Raw genomic sequence first — 19,268 nt, forward strand, 5'->3', positions numbered from 1 at the left:
ATATCCAATAGATAACATCGGGAAAAAGCATACTTTAACTGACTTAAGATGGAAACGTTCTAACCAAAACTCAAAAGTAGCTCACGTCCTGACAACAACGGCTGCTTCTTAAGTCTGACATTCGCTTTACATCGCACAAGTCTGCCGGTTTGGTATGCTGAACCGTTATATAAGAAGGAATGAGGAGGAGGATAAATTCTTCCAAATGCTACCTTAGGGAGACACTTTCTTGTAATTTTTTTTGACATTAGGGAGACATTGGGCATTAGGGAGACATTTGAATGGCTACCTAATGTCTCTCTTATTTCTAGAGGAGATGTACTGTCCAAAGTTGCTTGAAACAATTCCTTAGGTCTAAATTGATATATTGGACAGTTTTGGTTGGGGACGTTTTCAGAATTGGGGTTATGTGAGGGCTTTTGTGCACAAGTCTATGGGAGTTTCTCCTATTTCGGTAATAATAAGAATTAGTTATTATAAATATGACATCTAAATTTGGTCAATCTGGGAGGAAAATCAACCACGCCACGGGGATGAGGAAACGAATGATATAGGTTGTTGAAAACAAAAACATTGGGCAATGCTTCTTAGTCACACGAACTACTGGACCTCGTGTTTTTATAGCCTGCCGTGGAATGCCGAGGCTCACGGCTGACAATCAGATTAAACTACGCTGACAGAAATGGAGGGGCGAAAAGGAAGAGAAATTGAGAGAGAGAAATATCCTTTTCCAAGGCATCATTCTCTGGCAAATCTGTCGGCTTGCAAACGTCTTCAGGCCATGGATATATTCTTTTTTTTAAGAGCTCTACAAGAACAAATGAAATTTTCCAGGTGACTGAACGAGCCTAAAGTGACGCATGCCTGTAACTTTCAATTCTAATTGCCGGGGGCTTCTGCAACCTTGTACCCAGAGCGAAGTTGACATCGATGTGTTTGTCTTTGTATGTGTGTGAATTTGTTGCACAGACAGGGGATATGTCGTGAGGGGTAAATCAATGAGAATGAGGTTGTATCTTTTTGGCGGTTGGTTCGAGGCAATGCAGCAGATGTATTAGTGACGTCACGGGAAGTCAGGCGCTTCTGTTGTCGTGGTTTTGTTATAACCGCGGATTCAAGATGGCCGCCGGACAGAGCGGAACTCGCTGCTTGTCTGATGAAAAGCCCCTGCGGAACCGAGGGGTTGAATCTGGGTTAGGATTCAATCGAGTCACTGAAAGGATTCGCATCGATCGGGCGTCGCACACAAAGGGAGCTGTCGAAGAGATATGACAGTTTCTCTTTCCAAACAGGCATGACATTCTCACTTGGCTAATTCTTTCAGCCATTTCCTGCACTGAAATGATATCTGACTAATATTAAAGGAGGTCAGAAGATCTTTTGATGGCCGTCAGTTGCCCTGAATTACGAGACAGATATATCATTAAAATGAAACATGATCAGACGTTTGATACGATAGTCCCCGGCCCATCATCAGTGTCTGTAGACTGTCGCGAGCATCAGGCGTCTTTCTTCTCAACACTATGGACAGCCGAGTATAATTTCAAAGGAGTCCATATCATTATTTCCGCTGGATATTAACGCACTTGTTAGCCTTTTTCGAGAAAGATACACGAGGTGGCTAACTAGGAAAATAGTTCCATCCTTGTAATGACTATTTCTTGTAAAAAAAAAAAAAAAAGAAACATGTATAAAAAAAGAACCCCGTTCTTACTTTTCAACTAGATTCACGGGTGTAGAGGGAAAAGTGCAAAAATATGAAGATTTCTTGACGCTAATCGTCCGCCAGGATGTGACTTACTCGTAATTATATCATTCGTGATTTTACGTTTGGATTTATAAAAACAAATACATAATTGACAAAATGTACGTGCGGTTAACAATAGAAACGGTTTACGTGTAACGTTGTACGTGTAACGTTGTACTCAACAAACGTGATTTTTAATCTATTTAGGTACTGTGCCAACCTGCCCAAAATAAATTTTGTTTTCGCACAAATTAACTATAGACGTTATGTTAAAGTAGCGATTAGGCAAACAATTTAAATTTAGAGACGGAAATAGATACATGACATGTGAAATAACAACTGACAATAGAGGTTGATTGGAAGAAACTGCTACGGTTTTCGTATAATTTGCTTGTAGTCGTTTTGGACACACTCCCTTCAAACTGCACTGGAACATTATTGAATTTGAATTCACATCCTGTTGTTCGTTTTTCAGTTCTTGTTACGGATACAAAAAATGAGTTGTCAGGTGAATTTAATTTCAACCTGAATTCTGGAGTCTAATGACCGGCTGAGCATTCAGTGACCGGGGTGCCTTAATGTTAAATGCAAACCCTACACGCCGAATAACCATAAGCCACATATCATCCCGTGGTTGCTCTCATTCGCACGGACACTGCTGATATTTCGTGTCGGTAACAATTTGGACGTGGCCGGGTGAACAGCCTGAGTTTTTTTCTCCTTTGTTTTTCCGTCCCAATGTTTCTGTCTTGCTCGTCCTGGCGAACCTCTCGATCGATACATCAGGGAGAGGGGTTGTGATCGCAATTCACCATGCGATGGAAAGCCAAATGTCAAATCAGCTATAAATATACCGGGGCCATCGTCGGCAAGAATTGTTGCATCTTTTCTAAAGATATTTCGTTGGTTGGTTTTTTTTCTCGCGTTCTTTTAGTCCCTTTCCCAAACCCACAGAGCGTAAGACATCGTATTCCCGCCTCGCCGCCCCTTGGATGGGCAGGAAGACAGCTGACATTTAGTATCAAGCACCGTGGAGCTTGGGAAGGTTCCTCCTTGAAGATGCATGGGCGAAAAGACAAGGTTTTGTTCTTACAGTAGGCTGAATGATGTTATTTTGCTACTGAAGTCTCAATGTTTTTGTCGAGCATTTACGTCGGCGAGCATTTAGCTCGTGACTTGTACCATGTACAAGGAGATATCGAGGTCAGTCTGTGATGTTTTGTTGGCTTCGGTGTTTGCTAAAGGTGTTCTGTAACAGAGAACACTAAAATAAGCATCTAAAAGGATTTTTTTCGAGGCAATTCAGTATGAGATTATAATCTAGTATGACAGATTTATGTCTTTTCTAAATCCAGATAACGAAGTAGAATACGCCATGGCTGTACCTTCGTACCTCTTCAATTAACAGAAGGAAATTGAAAATGGTTTGGTCAGGGATTAAAACTTACATGGGTATCTCATCTCTGTTGCGGATTTGCTTTTTCCCCTCATTTTGTTTTGTTTCATAATTCATTGCATAGTTTCCAGTATTTTTTTTGGGGGGGGGGAATTTGGTTGGAGTAAAAAGGTGATCATCTTGTCTTTGCCTTCGTTACAGTCTCAGTTGAATGAGTAAACATGTTAATGGTTTACATTATGTATGACTGTCAATAATATAACTTCTAGAAAATGACCTATACAGAAGACCATAATGTAATGAAACATGCGGATTTGGTAGTCTCACTGACTAAATGGGACTTTAGACATGTAGGCTGTTCCCTATATGGTTTGTATTCAAGTTGTTGTTACCAAACCATCCTCACATTGTCGTTTTTGGTAATACTCATCGAAATTTTTCGGCATTACACCTGTTGTAAGAACATAACAGCCACCTGTTTGTCGCTGCCGGCCTTCGGCAGATTTTTTTGGACAAACTTTACATTAGGCTACCAGACATGGGACAGAGCCAAGCTATCCCATCCAACCAGTATCGGTCTCTGTCCAGATCTGTCTTGATAACACACTTCACATAAATCAGCGCTTTGTGCTACACGTCATTCTCCCGGAGTAAATCTCAGGTAAATGAAAGCTCATGAAGGAGACCTTGAATTTTGTTTGAATAAGATGTCTTGTGGGAATAGACGACAAGGGCACATGAGGTTCCACTGGGGCTCGCACAGCGGACTTAGCGAAGTTTAACACAAAACCAAATTGTCCGGACGCTTCCTAGAACCCAAACCCCCGTCCGGAAGCGCGCTCATCAAGAACACGTGACGAGGCGTTAATCCTCGGAAGCGTTGCCCGGGCAACCGCCCAACGACATCACCGTTGCCATGGTATCGGACAGTTGTGGGTCTTCTGGACAAGGGATGGGATTTTTTTTCCCTCAAGGATAACCCCGCAAGGAGACTCTGGAAGAAAGTAACTGATTTACTGTATCAAAACACATGCATGATCGCTGCTGTGCGTAGCAACAGACATATGTCTTGTAGCAGCTGAAAGATGTCACAACGCTTGAACATTTGAGATAAAATCAGTGCTGCATGGTGAGGGCGTCCTTCATATACCGTTTCTTAGGCAACGGTCTTGAAGATCCTCACTGTTGCCATGGTAGTGAGCAATAGCCATCGTATGGGAAGATGGACCAACAGCAAATTTTTTTCTGAACTCCATCAATTACCGCCGCGGGGCCCTATACATGAATACCTACATGCATGGCTGTAGATGCAAGCGGGATGGGAGTTCAGCAATACTGCCTCTTAGTATATTCTTGCCATGGCAACCCGCTATAGCATCATCGGCGTTGCCATGGTACCGGCCGGGCAGCCTTTGGTCAGGTGTCATGGTATGAGGGTCCTTCTAGCCAACAATCGGGCAGCCTGTAGCTGGAACCGCCCCCGCACACTTCCCCACTCCACACCGAGAAGAGGCTGCATGGAGGACCATCTTATCGCCGTAGCGCGTACTGACAACATGACGTATACTTTGTATGCCAAACACTCCACCTGGTCGGTGCGAAGGATACTCAGCGCGATTTGGTCGTTTCGGGGATGTTTTTTGTTTTCCACGAACCTTTTGACGAAGGGTCAATTTCATGAAATAAATGATTGTTCAGTTTAAGGGCGGCCTCGCTTTTGAAACCGTGCATTACAAAAAGGACTCAATGATTGTATGCTCTTCCCACGATTCAAAAACCGCTATTCCCGTAGAACCGTGGGGCATGTGAAGCATAGAAATTTCACAATTATTCTTCTCCCACAACCACGAAAACCAACCCACCCCCCAACCCCGTTCTCCTACATGAAGAGGTAGTTTGACCGCCATCTATAAAATAACTTGCATAACCACTGCGCTGCCCATTATGCATTAGCCACCGTATTGTCATTTCCTTCCAATCGAGGGGGGGGGGACAGGCTAGGAAGAAAGCCGCAAATTTCAAGTGCTCGCAATGCAGAGGAAATCAAAAAATAACAATAATTGTTCTTGGGACTGGAGCCGGAGCGTGCATACGCTTGACGAGTGGACGGCTGGACACACAATGCGATTAGGTATTCAACGCGGCATGCAGACCGACCGCGAAAAACAATAATGAAAGTCCGCCCGACTTGGACAGCGTGGGCGCCCGATTGGGAAAGGTTACCGGATTGAGGATCGCGTCCGGAGGTATCGCATTTCTGAGAATAAACGCCGAGGACTCGGTTGATTGGAAGGAAAATGGGACAGTGTTTAGAGAAGGCATCATTTCGGATTATTGATTAACAATTTCTTGCAGTTGTTTAAACAATGATGTCATTAATAATGCCCACGTAAGCTTATTGCTCCCAACAAAAATTAAGAAAACAGATTTTCATCTTCATTTTTATTGATATGTGCTGAATTTTTGACTAAAATCAGAACTGATAATAAGTAAAAAATTTAATTGAGACATGCGCTGTGATTATTACTACATTCTAGTGAAAACCAATTGAATACTTTTCCACTGAATTCAAATTGAATTAAAAGAAAAACACTATAACATTAAAAGAGGATGACACGGCTTCTAAAATAAACAAGTCCAGGTCTGCGTCGATCGTTAACGATATTTGGTGTGCAAATAAATCTTAAGCATCCATTTCGGATAATGAAGTAAAAAAAAAAAATTGGATCAGCCGCGAGTGTGCAAACACGGACATAAATTATGCATTAAGGGCACGCAGTTCGTAATCGTTTCAAGTTATTGCACGAATTTATTGCAATGGGCGGACGGGATAGAAATCATGTGCAATAAACCTACTATGTTAGGCGGCAATTGGAGTTAACGACGTTCTCGAATGACCCATTCTTTGACAAATTCATTTCGCAAAGTGCGTGTGCTGAATTGTGCAACATAAAATGTGATAATGTATTGATGGATATTTTAAAATTCAATGGATTTTTTAGAAGGCGTATATTCTTATGACTGAAACTACACAGATGCAAGAGGTATATATCATGTTAAATAAAAATACTTATTTGGAAACAATACAAGTATAATGTGACCAAATAAGCGCAAATAGTCATGCTGCATTAGTAATGAACGAGGAATATTTTAAGGTTTAATTTTTGAAAGTGTGTGACTTGCACCAATGGAATAACAGGCAAGTATTATGAAAGGCATTTCTAACCTATTTCCCACGTCGCTGTCAGCCAAATTGTGTCAAAGCCTTCATCGTGTCGAGTGAATAACCTAATAAGAACATTTTGTGTGACCGAGCTGTGGTCGCGTGACGTATAGCGCAGTGTGCTGGCGGCGCGGCAGTGCACATGACGTGTGGGTGTATGGAAGCCTAGCCAGCAAAATGATCAATGCTGTGTACGAATGGGATATAAACCGTTGCAGCTCCCCCTGACGGAGAGTGCACTGTGTAGGTGCTGTCCAAGTCACAGTCATAGTTCTTAGGGGGAAGGATGTACCGTGTTGCTCGTTGTGCGGATGCTGTCTTCCCAACTGGTGCAGGACAGATGCAGTTACGGTCGTCTTGGTGGTGTTAGACTGGACTACGTAATGATCGAAGGCTGACGATGTAGACATGTGTTACGCAACGGGTGATTGAGGAGGAGCTTTCGGCCGTGCACTGACCGATGCAACCCTGTGTTCCATGTGCTGTAGGTTCCTTAGAATATAAAGTGTGGAGTTTCCCGGTCTACCTAGTATATCAAGTCTTCGTAACCAACTAAAGGTAATGTGCTTAAGATAATGTGCTGAGCAAAGATCACCTTTAATTAACAAATCTGCCTCCGATTCATTTTGATTGTGCCAGTTTTTTTCTGAAGCTACATTACGTGGTCACGAGAGAGTCGAATATGCTATATAAGCGACGATGGCGGAGGTATAAGCCAGAATCATTATCGTCTCTTTCCGTGAGACGGTTCTATTTGATGTTGAAATCACTCAAGTATCAGAATAACTTCATTTAGTTTAATACTACACACACGACACGGAATATATTATTGTCTGCTTTTAGCCTATATCGGACAGGCAGCGACTTCGAGAAAACTGAAGGGAAAGATGCGTACACAGCCTTGTTGATTGTTAACCAATCGTTGTCTATAATTGTGTTGGAGTACGGCGCCGGCAATTGTTACCTTTGAAGAAGTTATCCATCGCATTGGTGAGAAACTTATGAACTACGGTGAGCACTTCCTTCAAGCCCCAGCCATCAATACATCTGGGTCATTCTATAAATTAGGGTCAAAAGTCTGTCATTTCCCCTCTTGTGCTGCCCATTTACGTAATGTCTGTTACTCCTTGTACCGTCCCAAATGACTTCAAACTAATTTTAATTTATTGTGAAGGTCGTTGCTTCACAACATCATTCTTGGATGAAGAATGCATTAAGGAGTTCGTCCAGAATTACAAAAATAGATGTGGGATGTTAACAGGGACAGGGAAAAAGTGAGACCCACATTTATAAAATAACTAAACTAGAAACCTTACCGAGATGGTGTCTTGCTTGAAGTATATCCAGCTGTGATAGCAAAGGACGGGGGCGATAACACCTTTGCAGTCTTTAGCAGTTTTAGTCTTGAGGCGACGAATCCCAAATAGTCAGTAACAATGCTTGACATTTAATGTCAATGATTATCTAATGATTCGAGTAGGTCGTGGCTGGTGGGAAAGTTCACGGGGTCTACCCGATGTTCCCCAACACATATGTCCCCAATACCTATGTTCCCCAAAATCCTTAGGGTTAGGGTTGGGGAACATAGGTATGCAGCTAAATTCACCACTGATTTCATTCGACAGATCCCCTGTCGAATGGCATTGCAGCCATTGTTGAGGTCGGTGCTTTTTTACTTTAGACCTTATCCAAGAGGAAGCCATTTTCGATCATGTTCCCCAAATTATTATATAAATTGTAAATTGTTGAATGGGAGGGTGCCACACTATTTTTGTAATTGGAGAGCGTGCCAAGCCTCACTTTCAATTTTGTTTAATGTTGCTTAAAAGATTAGGGTATGTTTCATGACAAATGTTAAATTATTCGTCCGAGCAGACTGGTATTAACTAATTACCTCGCTTTGAACTTAATATGGCCGACTCGTAAATATAGTCTATTGACCTCTTGTGCCTCCGTTCATACTGATATTAATATAACATACAATTTCAAAGATGGCTGCTTATTGCAACCGGTCTGTAGCGTTAAAATCTCTCGGAGTTATTCTTATTTTGTATTATTACATTAGGGTTTGCACATTATCACACAATTTCAGGTCTATTTCACCACTTCGATAAATATGTTTCCATCAGTCGGCATTTGAATTGCAGTTGACACAGATTAAATAGAAAATATTGTCAAAATTGTGAGAAGTGAGGGAGCAAGGTTGGCGTAGCGGTACTTTCCTCGCCTTCCACCGCTGTGACCCGGGTTCGATTCCTGATACCTTGACCAATATGTGGATTGGGTTTTCAGTCCCTACCTGATTCCGTGGGTTTCCCTTAGAATATGCTTCTGGGGTTTTCCTCTCACATCTTAAGCTAATTTCTTCACATTGTCTTCTCTTTAATTGGCCCAATGGGAGACCAGTGGATTCCACTGAATGGGCTACCCAGTTAAAATTTAAAAGAAAAAAGGGGAAAAAGGTATTGGTATAAAATGTGAATGATAGCTCTAGCCCATTGTAAAAAAAAAGAGTAAAAGACGTGTTGATTTGACCTTAAAATCGCTGTTTATACACCTTAACACCGAGGCCAATTTGTTTGCGTTGCATTGACAAGTCTTACGAATGTCAAAATATTTTTTCTGGGAAACTGTTAAAGGCCACACCGTGAACAAAAAAATCATTGAAACCCATCCGAATCTTGTACAAGCTCTAAATATTGTAAAAGAATTCAGCTGACTGACGCTTTATTTAAAGCAACAGTCTTGTCAAAAACAAAACTTTGGGACAACTGTTGTCTTACATGATAACAAAAACCAAATTCGGTTCGAAGCTCAAATATGCTACATTTGCAAGGTCGTGTTGGAGTTACTTTGTGTGTGTGTGTGTGTGTGTGTGTGTGTGTGAATGAAAAGAAATCTACCACACGTTTTTTGGTTGATTCGTATTGCACATTACATTTTGAAGGACTTTTTACAATAAGAGGCAAATCAAGCACTGCACTTAAATTTAGAGACAAATTTTTATTTGGTACTTGACGTCAGCCTTGTCAACGAGGTTCTCAGGGCACATCGTTCTTATTTTAATTAGAACCTTGTGTAGTATTGAGGAAAGCCTGATTTTTTCCGGAGTTCATCGAAATATTGTGATGGACGGAAACGTGTCCTCGGCGAGCGGGATTCTTGCAAAACACGCGCTCCCACACGTTTAATTTGATTTTAATTTCAATTTCCGCAATAAGACCTGCCGTAGCCATTCGGTTGATAAGCCCAAGACAATGTCGTAGTACAGGGGGGAGATGAATACTGAGACATGCGTGCGATGATACACGGGCGAAACCCAAGCCTCTGCCGGGGTATGAGGGAAAGGGGAATCTTCCACACAATTAAATGTGGATTTCGCCCTTGATCTTTCGCGCGGACTCGCTGGAACTGTCACTTCGCATCTCGCGGGGAGGGAAGCGAGTCGCCAGGTGAGCGCGTGATGACGTCAATGGCCGCACCATGGCAACGCCATTGTCGCTGCTGGAGACAAAAGGATTTGGGGAATAGAAGGAGCCAGGGCGCTAGGAACTCGCGGGAGGAAAGGGGGGACACAGGAGAAGAAAACGAAAAGAAGGTTCCTCATCGTAATTTCGACTAAGTGGTCGCAGGCAGCACTTTGGTCTGGTCGGGTCCAGAAATCGACACGTTGATCAATAATCCGGTGATAAACGAAGAGGTCGTGTCAATTAATCTGATGATTAAAAAAAAGGATCGTGTCAAAATGGTTCAATTAGTTGTTGTGTCTGCCGTGAAAATGGCACTGTCATATCTATTGAGTGGCCTTGTGCCAAGTAGTGGTGTCCTAACGACTTCATCAAACGCTTAATGGCTCGAGTGGGTGTAGGGAAAGTGCAGCAGCTCATATATCCATAATTATTGTCCTTCTTAAAAAGAAGTCAAACATTTTAGAGAGACTGAATGAACTAAGAGTATGACCGTTACGTAAACATAGCATTCTTTAATAACCACAACTCGACAAGTGATTGTGTAGAAAAAAAGCGCGAATAGGCCTACACCCATAATTTAAAGTAAACATTAATTTCCGTTTGTTAACAACCACGCTTTATTTTCTTTAAGTCGCAACACAATAAAAAGAATAACAGCATTGTGTGAGAAAAGCAACCCACGGCAAATTACGTTACAAAAAAATGATGTTGATGTAGGCCACAGAAACGTTTTTTAAAACTCTGCAAGCTTTAAAAAAAAAATCAAATGTATTGACTAAATCGACGAGAGACTCGTTTGCTGGGAAGCAAAGAAAACATGACCACGATCGTGTCTTCTTTTATTTCTTATTTTGAATTCCTTATATTTTCTTCTTTTTTTGTTTCGAGAGGGAGTAAGCAAGAGAGAGAGAGAGACATGCCAAGTCGCGTGGAAACACTTGGGAAGAATAAACACTAAACAGGATCTACACTGATTGCATTATTATAAGCGCCAAGGTTGTGGGCAGATTTTTCATTCCCATAACTTGTCCCTTGGTGAATGCGCTGCAGATAATGCTGCGAGAGAAGCTTACATTCTGTGAACTAAAAAACCACACGAAGACAAGGCTTGTAAGTCTGGTCCCATCCCATGCAGAGCACACATAATTCTATTCCAATAATTCTATTCCATTTCTTCACATTGGGCTATTCACTGGCAGTCTTTCCGTGCATCCGATCTACACGTTACGGGGTGCTCATATACAATAACACTGCCCGGCTATCAAGTGAGATTCTGTGACTCAGTGAGTGAGTGAGATAGGTACCAAAGGAACACGAAACTGACCCTTTGAGCCTAACAAAAAGTGATGAAAAGAGCTAATTACCAAAAATGAAAACATTGGGGTTTTTTTGCCATTGTACTGCATGTCCGAGTTGTTTATTATCCAAACATTATTGCAATAATGTCCATACATACATGTATACCAATATTGAGGGCCGTTGGAAATGATGCGAGTGCGGAAAAAATACGCTCTGAAATCACTCCAGTTAATTTCGACTGGAAAATAGTCAAACCTGCACCCAGCTGAACCTTATAGCTGTAGTCAGCTGGAAGTAAGTTTGACTGTTTTCAAGTCAAATCTAACCAAACGTTTTTACAGTGTATTACTAGGGGCTCGGAAAATATGGCGATTACACCACCGATTTGCATGGTTTTCCCGTCCAACAGCGTTCATCTCACGTCAATCGGTGAGATGCGTACACGCGGGCATGGTGAAATACAACCATACCAAATTCTGATGTAATAGGCAGTATATTCTGAGCCACGTGCACTTTTTTTTATGGACGAAGCCTTGCGGCGGCGCCACATCTGATGATTACAATATTTTGCAATGCCAATTTATTTGTAATTGTCTCTTTGACCTTTCATTGCAAGCGAGGAGCAGTTTCATTGAAGGGTCGTTCTTTCATCTACGCATTTCATTTGAAAGGTTACAGCAAATAACGAAGACGGTTGGTTTTCATTTGACAGGTAACTCCAACCCTTCAAGAACACGAATGACGTCACATTGTATTCTCATTACCGGCAAATATGCATTGTGTTCTTCAATCTGAACAATGGCTTTGTCCTTGTGCACAGCTTGTGAACAAAACATGTTATTCTTGAGCAACCTTTCAAGTTTGTTCTCGAATAGCGGTCAAATTTATAATTGATGTTGATGCGCAGTTGGATACGTGATTATAGAACGCCATGTGATTATAGAAATTATTCAATCATAGTTCTATATACTGCAGGTTACAATTTGACAAGTGCATCCTAAACTAGCAAAATACCATACGCTGGGAATGAAAAATCTATTGGACATGATTTATTGACGGTTCATGTCATTCATTTATCAGACATAACCATCAAATATCCTACACGATTGCATACGTTTGACGTCGCGGTCTCTCAAATTCTATTCACAAAACTATCGACCCCAATTCCAGTCCTTACGTTATATTACCGCACGTTACCCGCCATTATCACGCAGGAAGCGTCGACGATTAAAGGTCAATTATTAGTCTCTTGCTGGTCACTGACCGTGCGCAAATTCAAGAAAGGCAAGATGCCCTCGACTCTTTTACACTAATTAATAATGGTTGAGCCGTGAATGGGGTCTTCATCATTTTATCATTTCATTGTAGTTGTGACAGAGTCCTTGAAATTTCTCAGTAACCCTTAATGTATGTGATTTTACGTTTAACGCTATAATTTCAATTAGAGGTTTGACGTGCCATCTCCTCACAAAAACAACCCAAGCGTACATTGATCATGGCAAAAAAAGGAGCTAACTTCTCGATTTAAGAGTCATCTATGAAAAAGGACCCCAAACCTTTCAAGTTAAAAAGTAAATTACGTTTCAATTAACGAAACATAAAATGCAATAGGTTTGCGGAAACTGTTTTAAATCAAAAAGGCCGAGCCTATATTGATTTCATAAAGCAAAACTTTCTAGCGCTTACCTCAAAAATCTCTGTTCTTTCCAAACGGGACTCTCTGGCAAAAATGCTAGAAGCTTCTCGAGGTAAGTGCAAAGGAATTAACTGTCGACTTGAAGGTGCTGTCAATTCCAAATCAGTGCGAGGTCGGCAATTACCTGACGGAGACGAGACAAAATGGTAAAGATGCAGTGAAACCATGCTGAAACTACTCCCGCGAGGTATCAGCGGAGATTTGTTTACGGTGTGTAGGTGGAATGAAGTTCCAATCTCCTCCCAAGCCTGTGAAGATTACGGGTTCAGGGCGAGGTAGTGACAGGAGGGGAATTCCATAGGCAAGGCAGGGACAGAAGGAAAGGGAAGTGGGTATTTGCCGAGCATTTTGGTCATGCACTTTCGTTGATCCCGGTGAGCTGCGGTGAAAGGGGCACACGCAAGAGGCTGTAAGCTGCCTCGTGTCTTATTGAACACAAAGCGGACGGCGAGCATCAGCAGAACAATTATCAAGGAATGTTCAAGAAGATCGTTGTAACGCAATGGGGCATTTGATCTACGAGAGTTTGATGGAAACTATCGCGCCTCAGCTTCTTGCATTGTACAACCGAGCGTTTAAATTGTAAACGTTTCGTTTACATTGTAAACGCCTCGATCGTTTAGGGAGTTAGGAAGCGTAAAGTTCCTCAGCAGCGCCGTTCGCGAAACGTGAATTAAACGGAATATTTATTGTTCGTTTTTATGAAAGTCAATTTTCAATCAGCTGCCAAAATTAAACCGACTGTTTTGAGGCCTTAGTTTTAGTTCATGGATATCTAAATATGAATATCTGAATCTGATGCAACATTTATGATATGCCTTTTACTATAGTAAATGGCGTCTCTCCCCCTAAACGTGTTAAAATGTTGATAAACAGTTGCAAAATAGCGCCTTTTAATTTTCTCAAAGTTCAATACGTTTTACAGTGTGTACCTCACATAATCCTGGATTTGGTTATAATGAACGAAAGGACAGGTGCCCGGCCAAAGGTCCCTAAACCCCCACTGGGAACAAAATGCATCTTTTAGTCAAACAGAGAAACGGAATATTCTGTTTGCTTTGAATATCGAACAAAAGACAAAACTGGACGAACACACTGATGGAGTGATATCATCCAGTGCTGCATGATAGAATCACGTGTTAAAGTCGGCCCTGTGCTGTCACAGCGTTTAACGCGAATCATTTTAGGCGTTTTTATCTTCTGTTCCATTGGCACAACGTGTATAATAAGTCCGTTCCAATATTGGGCATTGAATTTCAGTTTGGCGTCCGATGGAAGAATAAAAAACATATATACGAGTTAAACCTGATGAAAACGGCCCAAAAGACTTCAATGCACGTGTAGTTTTTGTCACTGAGAAAACCTTTTTTACGGTAAAGTTTGTTTTTACCAAGCCGAACTAAGATCGTTGTATATCACAGTTTTCTTGGCAATTCCAACTTTGGTATAACGCTATAAAAGCCTTTCTTGAAACTTTTCTGTGGTCACAAAAAACCATAAAGCCACAGGTTGATTTTGTGAGAAGTGTATAAGTTGCTTATCGATCTGATTTTCAATTTATTTCAGGTGTCTAACTTGATCCTGTCACAAACACTGAACGATGGAACCGCAAGTGGAAACCGATGAGGTGAGTCCAAGTACCAGACCCGATCCGACCTTTGTCATTTGAAATCTTTGTAAACATTTGATGCATAACTTTATTCCAACGGGTGAGCGGATGCAACCATTTTTGTTTTTCAGATGCTATAGGCAGAAAATTAAGTTTTGCAAAAATCAGCTAAGAATAACCTATCACAAGGAAGTACAGTGCATGTCATTTTGACTGACAACTGAGCAAATATTTTCTTAACTCAGCAACTTGCTGTGTTTAGCGGCTTCAGGTGTTTACGGCCAATAGTGTAACACCCAGAGTTCACTACAGTTATTATGACGTCACCGAAAATAATATCGCTATTATGACGCCACTGAAGACATTTTGACGGTTTATTCTGGATTTGTCTCAAAAACAACCTTAGATCCTTTAATTTGCTAGATTACGTAGTAATCCGCGGAGCTCAGTGCAGCGTCTTTTTTTTACGAACGGAAATCTGCCATCAACAACAGCGTGTCAAGTCTGGTGACGTCACGGGTCCGCGACAAACTGTCACCGACGGAACGGCTAGACAAACAAAAGCTCAGTTTTGATATTTTTCGGTATTATCACAACCCTTGACATTTTCGGATGTTTTCATTCTCTGAAAGAATTGCAGCCTTTCAAAAGGGAACATAACGACCGTAAACATTTTCGACTTAACGAGGATTTGAAAGACATAGAAGGTAACAAGTTGTACTCGCGAGCATACGGTTCATTTTGCGGTTTTTTTTTTACTAGGATATTATTTTCCTGGCATCTAGTAGATATCCATCGAACTTGGGGGATCTTATTTTCCATGCCAATGTTAACAGTAGGGCTTTCGTGCTGCAGATATATGATACTGGCATGCAAACTGTAAGAAAATACTGATGTGATTCAAGGTCATGCTTTGAGAGTCATTCGATACTGCAATTTTAGCGGTGTAATCTTTTGGAATTGCCGTTTCGTCGAGTGTTTTATTTTGATTATCCAATGTAAACGCAAGTTGGAAAGCCAATCTTCAATTGTAATGCCACGGGCCCTATGGCCATCCTCGACGGTCAATTATAAGGGAGAGTGACCTGTAAGTGGCCCCACTGGTTTGTGTTTCGTAATACCCAAGGGTATAAACTGGCAGGTAGAAAGTGTATGAATAAACGTTATTAATGTAATGAATCGACTCAAAGTGTGGGCGCTTCGTTTGAGACAACGATATGACAAACACAAAGAAGTAGTTCCGCCAGCCCCTAAACAACATCCTCCCCCCCCCCCACCCCCATCCCCATCCCCACTTCCTCCCCCACCCCACCTCCCCCCCCCCCCCCCAACAAATTATATAGATACTACTATCATTTCCTCGTTCAGCTTATATCGACTTCAAATGAATCTGGTATGCTTTTCTCCTGAAAATATTTCTGTTGAAACGGAAGACTTCTGCAAAATGCTCAACCTGGCTGCTCTTTCTCACAGATGCAAACATTATCTCCTTGTTCTTAAGATGCGAAACGCATTTATGTTGCAGGCAGTTCATTTCTCCCACTTAAAACAACTTTGAGTCGAAGTTTACCCTTCTTTTGATGTATTCACAACGGGGACTATGATAATTTTGACATGTTATGCCTAACGCATTTTGAGGGGCAAAAACATCTACCACTGCGTTAACTAAATAGACCCCTGTACCTTTAAATCATTCAAGTGAATACTGACGTCAGGCATACGTAACCCGACCCGTGTTGCACGCATCAAGTTTCCCTTTTCCTGTTTGTCTTTTGCACTTTTCCCCCATATTTCCATATAAAAAAAAATCAGCGCGATCGCTCGTTCGGCGCATTAGAATTGCAATTACATCAGGAAAAGCCCACCGTCACTGGACAATGATCCGCAAGTGGCGGGGATCAGTTTTCCGAGAGACCGAACACGCTCTTGACACTTCCCGTGGTTGTTGTATACGTTCACTTCATCGCTCGCCGTATAAGACAAATGAGCACTTTATACATTATTCATTGCAAATGTGTATACTTAAAATAACTGACGCGCGTTACAAGGCAATTAATATTTCAAGTCAATGTGATGTATGCCTCGCAACCTGCATACCGCCAATGAAACCACAACTTTCATCGTCTGCACTGCAGCAAGTGGTACTTATAAGTGGTGTAGATTCTTAGTGTCAGTAATGATAAGCACCGAATGGTAGTAGTTTCCAAAACACAAACGTGAGTTGTCCTCGAGTACATTTTCGGTACTCATGTTTGTACTCGTACTTGTGTAGATGTATTCGTACTCGTACTCGCAAGAAAAATACCCGTACTGGTATACTCGTACTCGTACTCAAGACGAAGTACTCGTACTCGAACTCGTACTCGTACTCGCACTCGAACTCGTACTCGTACTTGCACTCGTACCCGTACTCGTCCTCGAGTACATTTTTTTGGTACTCATGCTCGTACTCATACTCGTACTCGCAAGAAAAATACCCGTACTCGTATACTCGTACTAAAGACAAAGTACTCGTACTCGAACTCGTACTCGCACTCGCACTCGCACTCTTGCAAATGTTCTCCCGCAAGAATTAAACAAAAATAAGAACACGTTTTCTACTGTTTGGGAGGCCTTTGCATTTGTTTAATGGATAGTTTGATAGCAAATAGCCCTTCGAAACACGTGACACATTGATATTTGCTCTAATTTGTGGAAAGTAATCCTACTTGCACTCGTATTCGTACTCATGACAAAGTAGGCCTACTCGTACTCAAAGCTAAGAACTGTACTCACGGCAAAGTGCTCGTACTCATGGAAAAGTACTCGTACTCAACACTGAAATGAATTGGTTGTAACTTTTGATTGGTGGAAGACTGGAAGTATGGCACGCATAAAAACAACTTCAACAAACAACTTATCATTTCGAAGCACATAGACGAACCTTCGATATGTAGTCACCAAATACCGAGAGGTCAGATTTTAAAGAAAACGCAGGGGAGAAAGCTTTGCATCTAAAACTAACTTCAACCATGAAGTGGTAAATGGACCTCATTTTTGCCATGCATGTTTGAATGTGAAGGGCAGCTTGTATTTGGTATATTTGGGGAGGATGTTGAGTACCCAGATTATTAAATTAGCGAACAATTTTCCAGAAAATCCATTGACGCCACAATATAGAACGTCTGCCGTTCAATACAACATTAAATACCCCGGACCTAAATTATGGAATAATCTACCATTCTCTCTTAGATGTTCAAGATCATATAATATTTTTCAACGCAAACTTAAATTGTACCTTATGCAATTTTACTATATTTTATGTTTAATGTGTCTGTTCCCTTGGACTTTGTATGACGATCCTACTCGTAGCCCATTATTAATTATTTTCATAACTGTGTTTACTGCTTGGAAGTATAGTTGTTTTTCTGTAATAATTCGTCTGTTTTTGTGTAATGGCATGCCTGATACAAGCTCTGCTTTGAAGGTGTTGCCACCTCTACTGGCCTATATTTCTTAACCAATACTATTATATAGTATTATTCTTCATGTTTGTCATTATGAGGAAATCAATGTGTTTGTTGTAATATTGGGTAGACGAGGTTAACTACGGCTGCTTAAAAGCATCCCAACCTCTGGATCAATGATACAACCTGTTTTTATTGGATTTTGTTGGTTGCAAGTTATTGCTTTGTCAAAGTGTGATGTACGACTGTAAGCTTTGGGGAAAGACGGCGCGGTTTCGGATCCATCATTTCCACATATCCAGGGATTCGACAGCAGATTGCGCTTATACGAAGGTCCTTCTGCCTAAGTCACCGCACTAGAAATCACTCATGTTGAAATTACACTCCATTTCTGGCGGATTAATGTGAACGCAGTTTTCAGCTGCCTTTCCCCATTCGCATCATGGTCGCATGACATTCCCTGAAGGGACAATCGGTGAACAAGACGAAATCAATCGCGAACGATATGTTGGAGGTGTCCTCCCACTCATTTCAGACAATAAAATGTGTAAGACATTCAAAGAGGACACTGTGGTATTCAACTCTGGAGAGAAGATAAAATTCAGGTGGGAAAGTCAAGCGCGGATTCTGTATAAAGGCCCAACGCGGCGGATGTAGAATGAGAAGACACTGAAGGCGATGCGTAGGTGGTGACTTCCTCGACTTCCTCTATGTATGATCAGCCGTGCAGGATAAATGTCTTTGGCTTTGCGGGCTCTCATTGATGAAAGATCGAAGTGGGTATACCCTTTTTAAGCCCTTCCTGGAGCTATCACGCTGAATGGGTTTTGTGGGTATAATGAGTATACCAAATGGGATAATCAGACGGCTGTTCCATGTGTACGTCAGAAGGTCTGATCGACTGCGGGTTGGATAAATGTGTCTGGCTTTGTGGCCTCTCAGCTGATGAAAGATCGAAGCTGGTATAACCCTTTGAAGCCTTTCCTCAAGATCAAATTGAATGTGTATAATAGGTATAATGGATATACCCGGTGAGCTCGTCTGGCGGCTGTTCCATGCATATTTACACGTATCAAGATTGTATTGACTTCGGGTGGGATAAACGTTTCTGGCTTTGTCGCCTCTCAGCCGATGAAGATCGAAGTGGGTGCAGACCTTTGGAGCCCTTTCTGTTGAATGAACCTGATTGGGTATTATAGGTATAATGATACCCAGTGGGCTAATCTGACGGTTGTTCCGTGCACATATCCTGTGGCTAAAAGGATTTTATCAACTGCATGCGTCTGAGGAGCGATGTCTGTTTTCTTTTGGCTTACAGTAAAAACAAAATCAACAGAGTGAAAACACTGTTTCTGTAGTTCTTGAGAAGTTACTGGACAATA

At 41.5% G+C, this 19,268-nt stretch overlaps 1 protein-coding gene across 1 annotated transcript in view; it reads left to right on the plus strand.

Moving 5' to 3' along the window:
* Positions 1-6,614: 6,614 nt before the first annotated feature.
* Positions 6,615-19,268, plus strand: part of LOC119738523 — a 44,808-nt gene continuing 32,154 nt past the window's right edge. Inside the window, exons 1-2 of the mRNA XM_038213426.1 lie at positions 6,615-6,924; positions 14,398-14,458. Of these exons, the coding sequence (XP_038069354.1) occupies positions 14,432-14,458 (27 nt within the window). The 5' untranslated portion in view covers positions 6,615-6,924; positions 14,398-14,431. The remainder of the gene's footprint in view (positions 6,925-14,397; positions 14,459-19,268) is intronic.

The sequence above is a fragment of the Patiria miniata genome, unplaced genomic scaffold, assembly GCF_015706575.1.
Source record: "Patiria miniata isolate m_02_andy unplaced genomic scaffold, ASM1570657v1 HiC_scaffold_3, whole genome shotgun sequence".
Taxonomy (NCBI): domain Eukaryota; kingdom Metazoa; phylum Echinodermata; class Asteroidea; order Valvatida; family Asterinidae; genus Patiria; species Patiria miniata.